This window comes from Peromyscus eremicus, chromosome 11 (assembly GCF_949786415.1).
Source record: "Peromyscus eremicus chromosome 11, PerEre_H2_v1, whole genome shotgun sequence".
Classification (NCBI taxonomy): Eukaryota; Metazoa; Chordata; class Mammalia; order Rodentia; family Cricetidae; genus Peromyscus; species Peromyscus eremicus.
Genome location: NC_081427.1, coordinates 35,743,080 through 35,759,928, shown reverse-complemented (window position 1 = coordinate 35,759,928; position 16,849 = coordinate 35,743,080). Strand labels below are relative to the sequence as shown.

Here is a 16,849-nt window from a genome sequence, read left to right as displayed (position 1 = left end):
CACATTGATTCCAATTTCTCAGTAACTGCCAAGGGTATACACTTACCAAGCAGAGGTAAATCAACGCTTCGGTATGCTCCTGCCAGTGTGTGTCCCAGCATTTGGAGCTCAGTAGCTCTTTCCTCTGTCTCATTCAGCTGTTGAATTAAAGGAGACAGCTATGACAGCCTTAGGCTTCTGTGATTCTATTAATATCACAAGAGAACTTTTCTTCAGCTTTGCCGATAAAGGACAGTGAGGACGGGAACCAGATCTGAATCGCAGAGGACTATTCTTCAGACGAATGAAGGGCATTAAGTAACTATCAGTAGACCGCTGTTGAAAATTTAAGTGGTTTGTACACGTGTTATTTATAAAAGGTATTCATATATACAGAGCTACGTATTGAATTTGCCTACAAATATAACTTTTCATAACACATTTTCTTGTTCTTTTGTGATGAACAGAACAGTCCAGCGCCCCAGTAGAAAAAAACATTACTTTGGAAAGGCCTTCTGACCTGGAACTCATATGCCAGTTCACGACATCTGGGGATTTAAATTCAGTGAATGTGACTTGGAAAAAAGATGATGAGTTTCTTGAGAATTTTGATGTTTTCAACACAACTAAAGTGGGAAACACCTTGTACAGTCAGTACAGGTATGTACATAAGGGTATACACTGCCAGCCATAGCCAGTTTCTACGCAACTTTCTACTGAGTAAGGATTTTTCCTTTGCAGTCATTTGAATGTTATGCTAATATTCTAATTTTCCTGTTTACAGAATTATTTCTGTTTTAAAATTTGGATTAATGACTTCATTTTTGTTAAATGTTTGTAAGAAGTAAGCTTGTATTAATAACTCTAATTATCTCCAGGTTCATCATTTTTAATAGCAAACAAATGGGAAATTATTCTTGTTTCTTGAATGGAAAAGAGGAGCTCAGAGGAACATTTAATATCAGAGGTCAGTATTTATAACTTCAACATTACGTCCTTAGATTTCTATGCCCCTCGTGTTTTATGTAACTACTATAGTAATAAATGTAGTTCAGCTGAAAGAAAGTCATTTACTTTGCATTGAGTCCCAAGAGGTAACCTTGACCATGCTCTTGCCTTTCCCAACTCACCCCTTCTTTTTCTTCTATCTCTGTTTAAAATACAAATTTTAGCTCAAAAGGCCGGTTGCCAAGGTTTTCATAACTTCTATAAATGTCTTAAATTTATTTGTTAATTGAGCCCTCTGTTTCGGAATATTACTTTAACTAAGTGTAGGTGTGTTACATTTGTTTCTGCTGCACTTGTTTAATTGTAAATTGTTAATTGTAAAAAAGTGTTGCTGTTTTACCTTGCCTGCCTAAGACAATTGATTGGTCTAATAAAAAGCTGAACTTCCAATAGCTAGACAGGAGAGGGATAGGCGGGGCTGGCGGGCAGAGAGAATAAGTAGGAGGAGAAATCTAGGCTTGGGCGGGGAGGGAAGAATAGAAGAGAATGAGGGAGAAAAAAAGAGACAACTGGGGTCAGAAACGAGGCAGCTGCCAGCCAGCCAGACATGAGAAGCAAGAAAGTAGGACATACAGAAAGAAAGGTAAAAAGCCCCAAGGCAAAAGTAGATGAAGAGAAACAGATTAAAATAACAGCTAAGATAAGGCCCAGCATTCATAACTAGAAATAGATCTCCCGTGTCATGATTTAGAAGCTGGTTGGTGGCTTAAATGATGTTACAGCATCTCTAAGTCATCTAGATTGTGAGTTACTATGTTCCCAGACGGCGATATTATAGTTTGATATTGTATATCAGTGGCTTTAAGACTTCCAGTTTTTTTTAATTATTTAAGACCTTTATTAACAGGTGCTTGAAGTTTGTTGACTTTTTTTTTTGAAAAAAATCAAATTGTAAATTTTATTACAAATTAAAAATGTTCTTAAAAATCTCAACTTGACCAGATATGAAACAATTTAAAAACCATTAAAGATGTATTGAGAAAAACCAGACCTTTTTTTAAAAAAACAAAAAAACACATTTGTCATTACTAAAAAGAGACATCTTTAGGTAAAAATAATAAAAACCCCATACTGCATAGATAATGCAGATAGTTCTACTGTATCTGGTCAACGGGCAAAAAGCAAGCACTTAAGGTCTTCAGCTCCAATCTTGGTTCATTTCTTATTGCTGGAATTTCATATCATTTCTTCTTGTTGGATGACCAAACAGGATGGTGGTAGAGATGGTAAGCCGACATTTACTCAGCCCCGTCCTGCTCAGCCTCGGGAGCGGACGAATTCTCAGCTGGTGGAACGGCTGCTTTTGTCTCTTTGCCATCTTGTGGTTTAGGGTTCTCTGGGCGTCTGCGTCGGTAATTGAAGTTGCGGCGGTACCGACGTTGAGGTGGCTGCTGGCCTTGGGTCTCATCTCCTTGATTTTCCTTGTCCTCTTCATTGCCATCCTCTTTAGGCTGTCTTTGGCGAGGAGGGCCCCTGCGGAATCGTGGTCTGTAACCCCGATACATATTCTGTCTCACTGGTCTACCTTGCTCTCCTGCACCCTGGTTGTCAGCACCCTCCATCACTTCTCTGTGGTCGATGCCTATAGGGTCTCCTTAAGCAGTAAGGTGGGAACCTTCGCCTGCGATAGGGCCAGGGCCAGCGTTGTTGGGCTTGGCCTTCAGGAACGCTTTCCGATCCCTCGTTCTTTTCCCCACTCTCACTAGTCTGGTAATTTTGCTGGTAATTGCGTGGAGGACCCCTACCACGTGGATAGCGTCTATAGTGGTTATGGTCTGCTGCGTATTTACTGCCTTGAACTGGAACTCCACCAGGGCCTGTAACATTTGCTGCCTCCGCACACTTTTCTCCTTCAACAACATCAAACTCCACAGTCTCTCCATCTCCTACACTGCGAAGGTACTTCCTGGGGTTATTCTTCTTTATGGCAGTCTGGTGTACAAATATGTCTTCCTTGGTGTCATTCCTGTTGATGAAACCGTATCCTTTCCTTACATTGAACCATTTTACTGTTCCTAAAACCTTCCCGATGACCTTCTCCCCGCCGGCGGGCGCCGCCGCCAATGTGAGGCCGCCCGGGCTGCCACTCCCGGTGGAGCCGGGCTTGGTGTTGGCGGCGGCGCTGAGGGCGGCTGCTGGGTCTCTGCCTCTTTGCTCATGGTTGCGGTGGTCATGACTGGGCCAGCGGCGGTGGTGGGGCTCTCAGGGCTCTCTGGGGTCCGCCAAGACTTGGAGTTTAGAGGACTATCAAAGTCTAATCTACCTCTGTGATGCACAGTGGTCCCTGAGTTTTGGGTCATCAAGTGTGAGCATTTCGGAACACAGTCATGTGTCTTCCAGAGACAAGATGCTACTCATGAACTGCATCATTGGGTAATTTCAGCCTCGGTGTTCAGGGTAAGCCTGGGGAGAGTGTAGCCTACCATAGACCTTGGCTTTGTGGCAGAGTCTGCTGTTCCTAGACTAGAACTATATCTATGCTCCTGCCAGTGCGTGTCTGGCATTTGGAGTACGTTGCTCAGTAGCTCTTTCCTCTGTCTCATTCAGCTGTTGAATTAAAGGAGACAGCTATGACAGCCTTAGGCTTTTGTGATTCTATTAATATCACAAGAGAACTTTTCCTCAGCTTTGCTGATAAAGGACAGTGAGGAAGGGAACCAGATCTGTATTGCAGAAGGACTATTCTTCAGATGAATGAAGGGCATTAAGTATCTGTCAGTAGACCTAGATATATCTAGGAGGTCACTGTACTGAATGCAAGTGTAACACAAAGAAAGGCATGTGTTTATCTAAATATATAAAAAACACAGCATAAAAGATGGAAATGGTCCATGTGAGAAGAGCACTTTCTGTGGATAAATTTGCTGGACTGGGATTGATCTGGCAAAGGAGAGGTGAGTGATTTGAAGCCTGACTACTGTGTGCTACTGTAGAGTTTTTTTTTTTTTTTTTTTTAAACACAGCACACTTATGCACTGCTAAATTTAATTTTAAAATGTTTCTAATTTTATAATTTATTATATTTAACTTGTAACTTTTTATTTTGTAAATTATTTTTTTTAAATATTTGACCTTTATAATAGCAGCCTAAACCACACTCATTTTGTTTTGTTTTTCAAGACAGAGTTTCTCTTTGTGTACCCCTGGCTGTCCTGGAATTTGTTCTGTAGACCAGGCTGGCCTTGAACTCATAGAGATCCACCTGCCTGTGCCTCCTGAATACTGGGATTAAAGGCATGTACTACTACCCTGCTTAATAAACTTTTTTTTTTACCTTCATAAATTATTTTGTTAATAAAGAAGACACTCCCATTAAGTATATCACTATCAGTGCCTTCTGTTTACTGAACTTGACCTACTGGATGGTCTGCAGAGCCACAACATAGGGTGTGGTTGGCTCCTGAGAACAATGCTGGACCCTGGAATACTTCTAGAAGAGCCTAGACTTGTTGAGGTCTTTCTTTGGGAGCATGCCCGTGGTTATTTGCTCACTTTGGTTTTGGTTTTGTTACCATAGATTTGCTGATAAGCAGATAATTAAGATGAACATTCCCATCTCTGAGTGGAGACCCTTCTATCTCATTACTTTTGGTTTTTCCCCATTTAGAATAGTGAAGACTCTAGGTTTCCCATAATAATGCTTTCATTGTGCTGAGGTATGTGTCCTGTATTCGTAGTTTCTTCATGGTTCTTATTACAAAGGGTGTTGAACTTTGTCTACAGTTGAGATCTAACTGAAGGGGTAGGACAAAAAGAGAGAAGTTGCAATATGTGCAATATAAAACCAGAAGAAACTATTTGGAGGTTGATAGCAAGTAGTTAGGAGGTGGACAGGGTGGTTAGGGACAAAATAGAGTATAGTAATAAATATGTACAATGATATGGATCCCATTCATGATGGAACAGTGGGCCCATCTTATGTATGTCTGTTACAGGTCCTCATAACTCCTGTGATTTTATGAGTACAGATTGTCATGTCTAGAAGGCAGCATTTTACAGCATTCCTTCCTATTCTCTGGCTTTTACATTTTTTTCTACCTTCCTTTTTCAGGGGGTACCAAGGTCCTTGGAGCGGTTGATATAGAAATATATAGAGATGAGTATTAACCACTATGCGTTGTAAAAAGAACCTTTACCAAGGCTGAGAGCAGCACAGATATGTGGGTATAAATGTAGATATTTAGATGGCAGTGTGAAAACACATATTCAACATTAGAGTTTATAGGTTCCCTCCAGGGCCTCTGACCTCCCAGCCACAGGCTTTTTATTTTTATTTACTTTTGAGACAGGGTCTCACGTAGCCCAGACTAGTTTCAAACTTGCTATGTACAAACTTGCTCTGTAGCCAAGGATGATATTTGACTTCTGATTTTCCTTCTTCAGCTTCCCAAGTGATGACAGGCGTGTACCACCACGCTTACCTCCATTACCAGTTTTAATCATATCTTGCAGGGTTGCAAAAAGCTATTGCATATCTCCTTTGAAAATTGGCTTGAAGCAGTTTAATTCAACTCATTTGTTTTTAATGCCCACTTAACATTAATGTAACTTTTAAGTATGCACTATATCCTGAAGACATTTATAAAATTAGTAATTTGGGTCCTTTCAGAGATTCCTTGCTAAAAATAATAACTCTCTGTAATTCATTTAAAATTGAATATTGTTTGGAGAAATAATTTTATTTGAGTAGAATTTAAAGGCGTCTGTACAACAGCTTATATCATAGTTATTATTTTATTAGGTTTGTTAGGCTTATGTATTAGTGTATATTTTTGAAATTTTATCTACATGGTTTGCTTATGATTTTTCCTAGGGAGAATGATCTTTGCCTATTAGTATTACAAATAAATGTGGATAAAAAGCCAGTTTTATCTTGTGCTGTAAATTGATGAGCCAGATCATTCTTTTTTTTTTTTTTTTTTTTTTTTTTTGAGACAGGGCTTCTCTGTGTAGCCCTGGCTGTCCTGGAACTCACTCTGTAGATCAGGTTGGCCTCAAACTCAGAGATTCCTCTGCCTCTGCCTCCCAAGTGCTGGGATTAAAGGCATGCGCCACCACCACCCACCTACAATTTAAGCTGTTTATTGCACCAATCACAGCATTACACTGTTACACAGTGTACAAATATCCCTCAACAATGTTACTGATGAGTATGATGGAAAAATATATCCCGCTGACTCTGTGTGCTTGACGTCTGTCAATGCTGACAGAGCAAGAGAGTGGAGGTGCAGCTGCTAATACGCTGGGGATCATGTCCCACCCACCCATGAATGATGGCATGAATGTTCTTAGTGGTGGGTCAAATCTTATGAGAGAGAGAAAAAACTTCGGTAACATTTATTAATATTAAAATTCTCATAATGAGCCTGGCAGTGGTGGCGTACACTTTTAATCCCAGCATTCAGGAGGCAGAGCTTGGTCTACAGAATGAGTTTCAGGACAGCCCGGGTTACACAGAGAAACCCTGTTTTGAAAAAACCAAACCAAACCAAACAAAATAAAACAAAAATCTCAGAAAATGCAAAAATGTAATGGTGAAATTTTGATAATATGGCATGTGTTGAGCCTGGTTCTGAATCAGTCATCTGTCTTTCCTGAGAATTTTCCAGATGTGAAGTGTGGAAAAGTAGCCTAATAGAGTCACCTAAAGGTGTCTTAGCTGTCTTTGCTTCATATGATCATTTCTAATTGCCCTTGAGATGAGCATAACGTTTGGGCCAGGGTTCCAGCCTATGAATGCACAAGTACAGAGCTTTATTTTCATCACTTTGGAGAGCTGTTACTTTCGCTGGGTAGATTCAAGCTCCCCTTTCTAGTTTGAATTAGACTTTGCACCCTCCAGTCCTGAGACTCCCTTGTGTCCCACTTTATTCAAAGTTTTGAAACACTAAAATGATATCTTAGAACATCATCATCCTGTCCTTATCAATACATGTTTCTAAATGTGAGCAGTGGCCCTGAACCAACTGTGATCCCCAGTACAGTTTAGAAAAAAAATGCTTCTGGGTCAGGAGTGCTGGCACATACCTTTAATCTCATCACACTGTAGGCAGAAGCGGGTGGATCTCTTCAAGGCCAGCCTGGTTTATATATCAAATTCTAGGCCAGCAAGGGCTACCCAGTGAGACCCTATCACAAACACACACCCACAATCTATCTATCTATCTATCTATCTATCTATCTATCTATCTATCTATCTATCTATCTATCTATCTATCATCTATCTATCATCTGTCTAGCTAGCTATGCTATTGATAATCATCCTGAGCAGAGCAGATGGAAGCTGGGCAGCTTTAGAAAAGGCTTCTGGTTGAGCCAGACTTGCTTGATCGGCAGATCTTTAGCGTAGGAGACAGTCAAGACACAGAAGAGAGCAAGAGAAAGGACTTTTGGTTTCAGTGTTTCAGCTCCTCTGCCTCTGCATTGTCGCCTAATGTTTGGGCTGCAGCCTTATTTCAGCATTCAGACGGGCTGGTTTGATAGCCCATCCATGGTTCCTAAGCCAGCTCTTACAGGGTACCTGATTCTTAAAAAGCCCCTTCTCACTGCCTGGTACGTGTCGAGCATCTCCATCATAGAGCTTTACTGAACAATAGAGTTCCACTATTCCCCCACCCTCAGTCCAAAAATTGACTTTCCCACTTTTTTTTTTAAGTTTATTTTTATTTTACATGCATTGGTGTTTTGCTTGCATGTGTGTCTGTGTGAGGGTGTCAGGTCCCTTAGAACTGAAGTTACAGACAGTTGTGAGCTGCCTTGTGGTTGCTGGGAATTGAACCCAGGTCCTCTGGAAGAATAGTCACTGCTCTTAACTGCTGAGCTATCTCTCCAGCCCTGGCTTTCACACTTTTGATTCTTGGTTTGTGGATATGTGACAATCTTTTGGTTGTATTTCAACACGTAATTTCCTGCTAAAGGAAATTTCTTGAGAAAGAAGCATGCTGTGCTAGCTAATTTTATGTGTGATCTGAGAGTCGTAAGCTGAAATAAACCCTTTCTTTCCCAAGTTGCTTTTGGTCAAGGTCTTTTATCACAGCAATAGAAACCCTAACTAAGACACATACCAAGTTTGAGAAATAGAGTGTCTAGAAGATAGAGAGCCTGGGATAGCGAAACTGTGGCCCTGACTAGTGCTGGGCTTCAGAGTGTTCTTCGGAGCAGTCTTTACCTAATAGTGAGCTCAGCCCAGTACAAGAAGTCAGTGAACCAGGGCTTTAAAGCTACCCTTTCTGCTTTTCCACATGGGCCCTGAGAAGTGTGACTCAACTCCATTTTAGGTATGGTAGGGAGGGACCTTGTGGCTTCAGAAAAGGACAGGCAAGTTCTGATCCATGCTTGATCTGTAGATCTTTAATTGACACCTTCTAAAACATTGGTGGGTCCTCTACGCCCTAGAGTGAACCACCAGCCCTCAAACACTGGGCTGTTCCCTATATTTCCCATAGGTTCTAGAGCCTCACCAAGTGCTGCGTATTTGGTATAGAAGCCTGGTGAGAAGGTGCTGTGAAGCTGGGAGGTTGGAAGTGCTTTGTCAGGACATCCAGGACGTTTTCCAGTCTTCCCTTTTGACGACAAAAACCACAGATAGGGAACTATGCATAAGCAAGCCAAATCGTGTGATTGTTGGCTAGCCAGGAATATGAACGTTGCTTGTGTTAAATCTTAGGAAGACTTGACAGCGTGGGTAGCTTCTTTCTTTTCTTTTCCTTCTTTCCTTCTTTCCTTCCTTCCTTCCTTCCTTCCTTCCTTCCTTCCTTTCTTTCTTTCTTCCTTCCTTCCTCCCTCCCTCTTTCTTTCTTTCTTTCTTTCTTTCTTTCTTTCTTTCTTTCTTTCTTTCTTTCTTTCTTTCTTTCTTTCTCTTTCTTTCTTTCTTTCTTTCTTTCTTTCTTTCTTTCTTTCTTTCTTTCCTTTTTTCTGGCGAGTGCTTACAAACTTCAATCAAAGTAGAATAATCTGTCCCTCTACAACCCAAACTTAGTTTAGTGTTTACAACTGTGGAGAAGGAAGAGCGTTCATCTGAACTGGGGGCAAAACAGAGTCAACACGGATGGACTTATTTGTGTCTCTCAATCCTCAGTTCTAGAAAACAGATGAGTCTGTGTGCTACAATATGAGCAAGCATTGCCATTTCCTCTTTCTAAGGCTAGAAACCCAAGTGTTGAGTGAAGGAAAGGAAGTTATATAGAGTCTAACAGAGACCTCCTCAGTCCACAGACCATTGCCCAGCCTTATGCAGCTCCCACCACCAGTTTTTAGTGAAGAAATTGACCCCACCGTAAGAAACAAATCAGAATAAAATGTTCTGGGACTCCACCCAATTGAGCCTTTAACATTTTGACATTTAATCATTTTCTTTTCCTCAGTAACTTAAAATATACTTGTTACATCAGTATCAAAACAGATGGTCTGCTCTTCCCCTTGGATCTAAGAATCACTTCCAATTTTTTTCATAGTGGTTATTTTCCTCAACTTCTGAGCCATCTGGATTTATAAATGAGTTTGGAGGTAGTAGCTGTAGACTGATAATGTTGACATATAGTAGCCTGACTTGGGGCAGAACACCTTTGGAAGAGACTCCTCTCCCCTCACCCCCTTTCCATTTAAATACATTTAGACTTAAATTATTTTCTTAAAATTTTGGTTCTTGGTTTTATCAAATTACTATCTGCTTTTTTTTCCCTGTCTCTTCTCATTATAAACAGTATGTTGTAAGTGAGGCATTTCTGTTTTACTCTTAGGTTTTGTAATAATGTGTAGGGTGATTTTTTTTTTCATATATCCTTTCTGCTCCACATACCACCTATGTCTAGAAGGAAGCTTGTTTTGATCTCTTTAACCGGTTTTATTTCTTGTTATTGGGAGGACCTAGCTGGGCATCCTGCTTTAAGTTGTTATAATGTATGCTGAACTACAACATGCATACAGAATCTTATCTAGTGCTTGGCTGGGTGGCCAGAGCAGTGAGAGAGCTTGTCCCATGACTTCACTGAGGAGGAATTGTCTCCTTTGTGGTATTTGAATGGACCAGGGCTCTCACTGGTCTGGAGCTACTATTTCTTCACTCAGCTCCTTTGCCCTTTTCTCCTAGTCATTCATCTCTTCTTGTCTTTGTCATCTCCGTTTCCAGACGGTCTGGGTGACTCACAAAGAAATTCAGTTTAAAGTTCTCTCTGTTCTTGGGTGATTTTAGATGTTGACACGGTGCTGACACACATAGATGAGTGATAGTTCTCTGTCTTTTCCCTATAGAACTTATGTCTCCTCTGCTCCAAAAGGCTAGCTGACCTAAACACTCACACACACACACACACACACACACACACACACACACAAAAAAAAAAAAAAAAAAAGATAGTAATTGTTCTTATTAAAGTGGCTAATGGACATTACATATCAAGAACACAACCATTAATTATAGAAAAGCTTGATTTAAGAGCACTGTGCCATGACATAATCCCAATAAAAGTTGGAACTTTGTGACAGTTATCATGTACCAAGCACTTTCCATAAATAAACTCTTATTTAACCCTTTACAACAACGTAGCAAGAGTATAATGCACTATCCATCAGATATCTTTATATCAAAGCTGTCATTACACGTCAAGTATTTATTTCCTGGCCCTCAGTCTTATCTTCATGTCATTATTAGAACATTGTGCTGAGTTCCTTCCAACACTTATACCTGACATTTGAAGATAATCCTAAGGAGCTACTGCTTAGCAGGTGTCCGTAAGTAAGGTATGCTTGTGAGTTAGTTAGTATAAGGAATGCTAAGCTCTTCTAGTGGGGTCAGCTCACCAGTTTCTTCTGGGAGGGATAATTGGAATTCAAGCACTTTAGTCTGGTCATGTACACTCACCTCTGATCGTGTCCCATAGCAATGTCATAAAGTGCTTGCCTCTATTGCGATGCCTGATTGGTAGTTTGCATCTTTGTAGACCATTTAATTTCATCCAAACATGTTTCTGAGGTTACAAAGAGTGTGACAACCAGTGTCTTAGTTACTTCCTGTCAGTGTGACCAAACGCCATGACCGAGACAACTTACATCCGAAAGAGTTCATTTGTGCTGACGGTTTCCGAGGTTTAAGAGTCCGTCATGGCAGGGAAGTGTGGCATCGAGCGGCAGGCATGGCGGCTGGAGCGGAAGATGGAGACCCTCATCGTAAACCTCAGGCAGGAAGCAGAAAAAAAGCAAACTCAAGTGGTGAAGTCTTTAAGCTCTCAAAACCCACCTCCAGTGACATACTGCCTCCAGCAAGGCCACACCCTAAGCCTCCCCAAACAGCTACCAACTGGGGACCAAATATTCTAATACTAGAGACTATGGAAGATACTTGCTAGCCAGACCTTCATACCCACTGACTTCGAGATTGCCCTGTCTGTCATTATTTGGTTATTGAAGTGCTCATGTCTTCGTGGGTGGCATCCTTCATCACCCATGCCTGTCTTTACTACTGACTTTGTCTCGTTACACACCGCTGACCAATAACCCTGAAGAGGACAACGATGATATATATATATGTAATTGTATCAGAACCAATGATTTGGGTTCTCTTTAAACAATAAAATATGCAAGTTTGTCTTATCACTGATGCACTGCTCACCTAAGGACAGAACCCACAAAGGAAACTGGTTTTGATCCTTGTCTGGTTAATTAACACCATAATTCCTTTTTTAATCATTACTGATTTTTTTCCCCTTTCCCATCTTTACAGTTCACGCATCCTGCAAATGCTCAGTTACATCAGTAGTAGAAAATTTAAGAACCCTTGGAACACATTTAACCTAGAGACTTAGCTGTCGCGGTTGGAAATCTTTCTAATCTCTGCACTGAAAGTTAAAATTACCTATACATTTTGACACCATAATATTTAGCTATCCTTGTCGACTAATAAGGAGTTGAAAAACACAAAATTTAAAAAAAAAACCTAAAATTAGGAAAATTAGGAAAAAAGAAAATGGACAAAGGTACCTTGTTGATCCATCTTCATAGTCAGTGTGGGAACGATGAGGGACGGATCTCACCTGTGGCTTTTAATTGAATATTTGTGTTCCTATGTCGGAATTTGCTTAAGCAAATTGTTCATGTCTTTAAAATGTAGTTTTTCTGACTTTATCTTCTTTAGTATTGTTACTTAATCGTATACGCTTCAAACTTTCTTGACTAAGAAATGTACCATAATTAATATTAGTATGCGTCATTTATAATGATATAAATATGTTTATAACAATGAAGAACTTGTGCGCACTAGGCAAGCGCTCTACCCTGGAGCCACATCCTCTTTTCCCCTTGATTTTTTTCCTTTGTTCCTCTGTGTTACCACTTTCTCTTAAGTCGGCTGGCTGTTTACAAATTTGCATCCATTAAAAGATTTTCTAGCCTGAAAAGTTTGACTTTTTACTCATGTGCTCTAAGGGTGAAGCTGTGAAGAAAGTGTCCCACTATCGCAGTAAGTGGGGGGAAAAGGAACAGCCTTGAAAACTGGAGGCTCCTTTATCTCAAGCATTTCATAGTTTGTTGCAAACTTGGAAAGGTTGTAATTTTAATCACTGGAGGCTTTTCTTTCAGTGGTCCGCTGCAGACAATCCTATTGGGGTTTTCCCTCTGCTTCTGTTATCACTGCTGCTGCTACCATCTCTTAATGACTACAAGTTGGTTTCGTTTTATTTACAATCAAAACTGCACGATGAGAACGATGCATTAGTAAGAAAACCAAGTGGGGAAATGTCCTGAAGTTTGGTACATTTCTTTTGCTTAAACAGCCTCAGTAATGAACATTTTTCTCAATTTATCTTAGTACCCAGCGTTCATGGAAAAAACAAGCCATTGATCACTTACGTGGGGGATTCTACTGTCCTGAAGTGTGAATGTCAAGATGGTCTTCCTTTAAATTGGACTTGGTACACGAGTAATGGAAGTGTACAGGTAAGATCATATTTGCTGGGAAGACAGTTCAGTTGGTCAGAGTGCTTGCCCTTTAAGTAGGAAGGAGCAGAGTGTGGATCCTCTGTGCCAATGTAAGAAGCAGGGCATGCCATTCGAGAGATGGAGACAGGACCATCCCATAGGCTTCCTGAGCCAGACAGGCTAGTCTTGACAGGTGAACTCCAGATTTAGGCTCTGTCTCAAAAACAAAGCGGAGAATAATTGAGGAAGGGCACTTGATGTATCTCCAGCCTCCACATACATCACACATAAATGTGCTCAAACACCCACACAGACATGTATACACATGTGTATACACAAAAGATCTTTTTTCTCTGATTTGAAGAAAACAAAACAAAAGAACCTTTTCATTCGTAAATAAGATTATAGCTGACTAAAAATTAATTCCTAGGGAAACTAACACTTCTGTTACAACTTATAATTACCAAGAAACCACAGTGATAAATGGAGTTGTCATTGGATGTTTTCAGCATATTCCATTATATGTGTGAAGAAGCTCTCAGTGTTTTATTGGATTGTACTTTTTTCTTTTTAGGTTTTGCAATTTATTTAAATTTGCAAATTAAATTATTGCAATTTAATTAAATTCTTTGAAAGAAAACCAAAATTCATTTTCAGATGGGCACGGTGGTGTGTGCCTGTAATCCCAGTACCAAGAAAACTGAGACAGGAGGATTGACATATGTTTGAGGCAAACCAAAGAGGTGGTTCCAGGTAAAGCCAGGCTAACCAAAGCTGCATGGTGAGGCTCTGCTAGAAAACAAAATTAAAAATAAAAAGAGAGAGAATTTTTGCCTGGTTTAATGACATGTGCTTGTAATCCCAGACCTGTGGGAAGCTGAATGAAGCAGGGGGATCATTGTATTTTCAAGGCCATGTATAGAGGTTTTGGTGTTATCCCAGACTACATAATGAGGCAAAACCAAAGCATTTTTAATTGACCAGGTTAGAAATAATTTCATCATAAAATCCTCACTCACTTCTGCTTCTTGCCAGTAACTAGGAAAAAAAAAAAAAAATCCCAGGCTCCTTTTCTAGTTTGTCTTCTGAAATATCTGACATGGGATGCAATGTATTGGCACTATTTGAAAAAGATGAATGGAAATTCGGTCACTTAAACTTAGGTCTTAGTTTTTGTGGAGTGTCATTAGCACGTTGGGGTATTTCACACGTTGGAAAGAAGTGGACTTCAAGGCTGATATATCTAAGACAATTGGCTTTGTACAGCTGATGTGAAGAAAACAAGAGTATTCAATGAATAAATTATCACTGGCTTCCTGTCCTTTCCCGGGTAGCTCCAAAGAGCTTAAAACTTGGGGCATGGTGCTGTGGGGTACCTTTTCTTGCCTCGATGCTAATGAGTTTTCATATTAAAGTCCTATTGAAGAAAAGCTGTAATTCTAGATGGGACACATGAAACAGAACAAATCTTTCAATGAAGTTTTAAAGAAACGAAGTTGGTGTTGCAGTGAGCTGTTGAGGAGGATGGAAGAAGGGCCTGGGAAGGAGCGTGTCCACTTCTGTGATAACATTGCTTTAATGTTTCAAGAAAATAGCTCTAGATCATGCAGGGGTCAGCTTGAACAATGAGGCCTCTGCCTTTTGTCTTATTGATGATTAGGCCAGGAGTCTACACATGTTGTTGAAATATAAATTGTAAAAACAAATACCAGTTGTGATGTTTGGAATATATAGCCTAATTTAAAGTTGGGGTGTTTTTTTTGGGGGGTTGCTGTATGAATCATTATTCTCTTCATTTGGCTTTGATCCTGGTCATAATCAGCTGTGAGACAGGGACAGGGAAGGGGTCACAGGTCAACATCTTAGGTCAAGTACCATTTCAAAATGTTAAGTCATCATCTGTATCGCAATTAGCTCTGTGCTTTCTTAAAATTCAGTCCTTTGATTTATTGTCTCTGATTCATATGCTGGTTTGTGTCATGAATATTCCAGGCCATTCTATGCCTGTGTACATAGAGATAGGTCAAGGTCATTCTTTTTTTCCCCTTTTGGCAAATATGTTTACAGAGAATTCTTCCTGGGATAACCTGAGAACATTTGTATGCAGATTTGCATTTATTGAGCATCTCAGTTGAGTGATAGAGCAGTGAAGGTATCTAATGTCCTGAGGATAAAATTTAATTTAGATTAAGTATAACAGCTTCTAAATATGACTTTGCGAGCCTCAGGAAAACCCAGCAGCTCCCAGAAGCCAGTCTACCTGGGAGAGAAAAAAACTGGGACATGAAAGGAAGAAACAGGCATCTAGGGTGAGAGAGCTGATCATTGGAGGTCATCAGCTAAGGAGCCTTGATGATTTCAACTACAGTTGCAGGGTAGGGAACTCAGTTGTCAGATTAGTGATCTGTCGTCAGGAGTGACCAGAATGATCTCTTTAAATGTGTATTGTTTCCTTTTTACCTACCTGTCTCCACTTGTAGAGAGTGAGTCATATATGAGAAAGGAAAACCAGAGTCTGGAGAGATAGCTTCATGGTTAAGAGCACTGGCTGTTCTTCCAGAGGACCTGGGTTCAATTCCCAGCACCCACATGGCAGCTCAGAACTGTCTGTAGTTCCAGTTCCAGGGGACACAACACCCATAGCAAAAGACCAATGTACGTATGTACATTAAAAATAAAATAAGGAGAAAGGAAAACTAGATGACTGGAAATCTTCTGCCTTGGATTCTCACCTATTATTTACTAATGATGACCTAGACATATATTTGTGGGTTCAGACATTCAGGGCTAAGTCCTCATAGCTAAGTAGACTTTTTCCCTTGCTTGCTGCTGGAATACCAACCTCCTGCAATGACTCATACATTTTAATATGCCCCTTTCCAGTAAGTAGTTTTCTTGGCTCCATCTTCTAGCTTTGCCCAGAATTAGCTCTCCTGGGACATGTATCTCTTTTTTGCATTATGTAAGGATTTTAATGTCTCCGTGCATTAGGTTCCTATTGATGTTTACAAGGATGATAAGTATGTTATAAATGGATCCTATGCTAATGAAACACGACTCAAGGTAAAGCATCTCTTGGAGAAAGATGGAGGCTCCTACTGGTGCCGCGCGGTCTTCCAGTTAGGTGAGAGTGAAGAGCGCATTGAGCTGGTGGTGCTCAGCTTCATGGTGCCCCTCAAGCCGTTTCTCGCCATCATTGCTGAAGTTATTCTCTTAGTGGCTATCATTCTGCTTTGTGAAGTGTACACACAGAAGAAAAAGAATGACCCAGGTAAGGTTTCTTACTTTTTCTATTACCTTATCGTTTAGTTATGGTGTGTATTATGGCTTAACACATAGTCACTTACAAGTTCTGGGGAAGGGCTGGGGAGATGGCTCACTGTGTAAAAAGCGTTTTTTTTTTTTTTTGGTTTTTCGAGACAGGGTTTCTCTGTGTAGCTTTGCGCCTTTCCTGGGACTCACTTGGTAGTCCAGGCTGGCCTCGAACTCACAGAGATCCGCCTGGCTCTGCCTCCCGAGTGCTGGGATTAAAGGCGTGCGCCACCACCGCCCGGCGTAAAAAGCGTTTGTTACACACGTGTTAGCACCTGAATTCACATCTCCAGAGCCCATGTAAAAAGCATAACATTGGCATCTATAATCTTAGTGCTTCTGTGTTGAGGAGGGAGGTTAAGGCGGCAGACCCCTGGAAGCTTGTAAGCCAGCTAGCCTGGCATACTCAGTGGAAAGCAGCAGGAAGATCCTATCAAGGAAGTCATCAAAGACTGAACAAACACCTGAGGTCATGCTGTGACCTTCACACCCAGGTTATGGTGCGCATATGGTGTGTGCACATGCATTCACACATATAAATGTGCACATACACAAATATACACACACGTATACACACACACAAAATAAGTAAAAATGGTTTGTAAAGAACAATTCAATGTTTCATATTTGGGCCAATATT

The 16,849-nt window shown here is 40.5% G+C and overlaps 1 protein-coding gene and 1 pseudogene across 2 annotated transcripts in view; one reads left to right on the top strand and one right to left on the bottom strand.

Moving 5' to 3' along the window:
- Emb (embigin) overlaps nt 1–16,849 on the top strand; it is a 48,598-nt gene that overhangs the window by 27,104 nt on the left and 4,645 nt on the right. For both annotated transcript variants that reach the window (XM_059276138.1, XM_059276139.1), the window contains exons 3-6: nt 447–639; nt 858–946; nt 12,788–12,915; nt 15,889–16,168. In XM_059276138.1, the coding sequence (XP_059132121.1) occupies nt 447–639; nt 858–946; nt 12,788–12,915; nt 15,889–16,168 (690 nt within the window). The remainder of the gene's footprint in view (nt 1–446; nt 640–857; nt 947–12,787; nt 12,916–15,888; nt 16,169–16,849) is intronic.
- LOC131921439 (Y-box-binding protein 1-like) lies at nt 2,226–3,146 on the bottom strand (annotated as a pseudogene).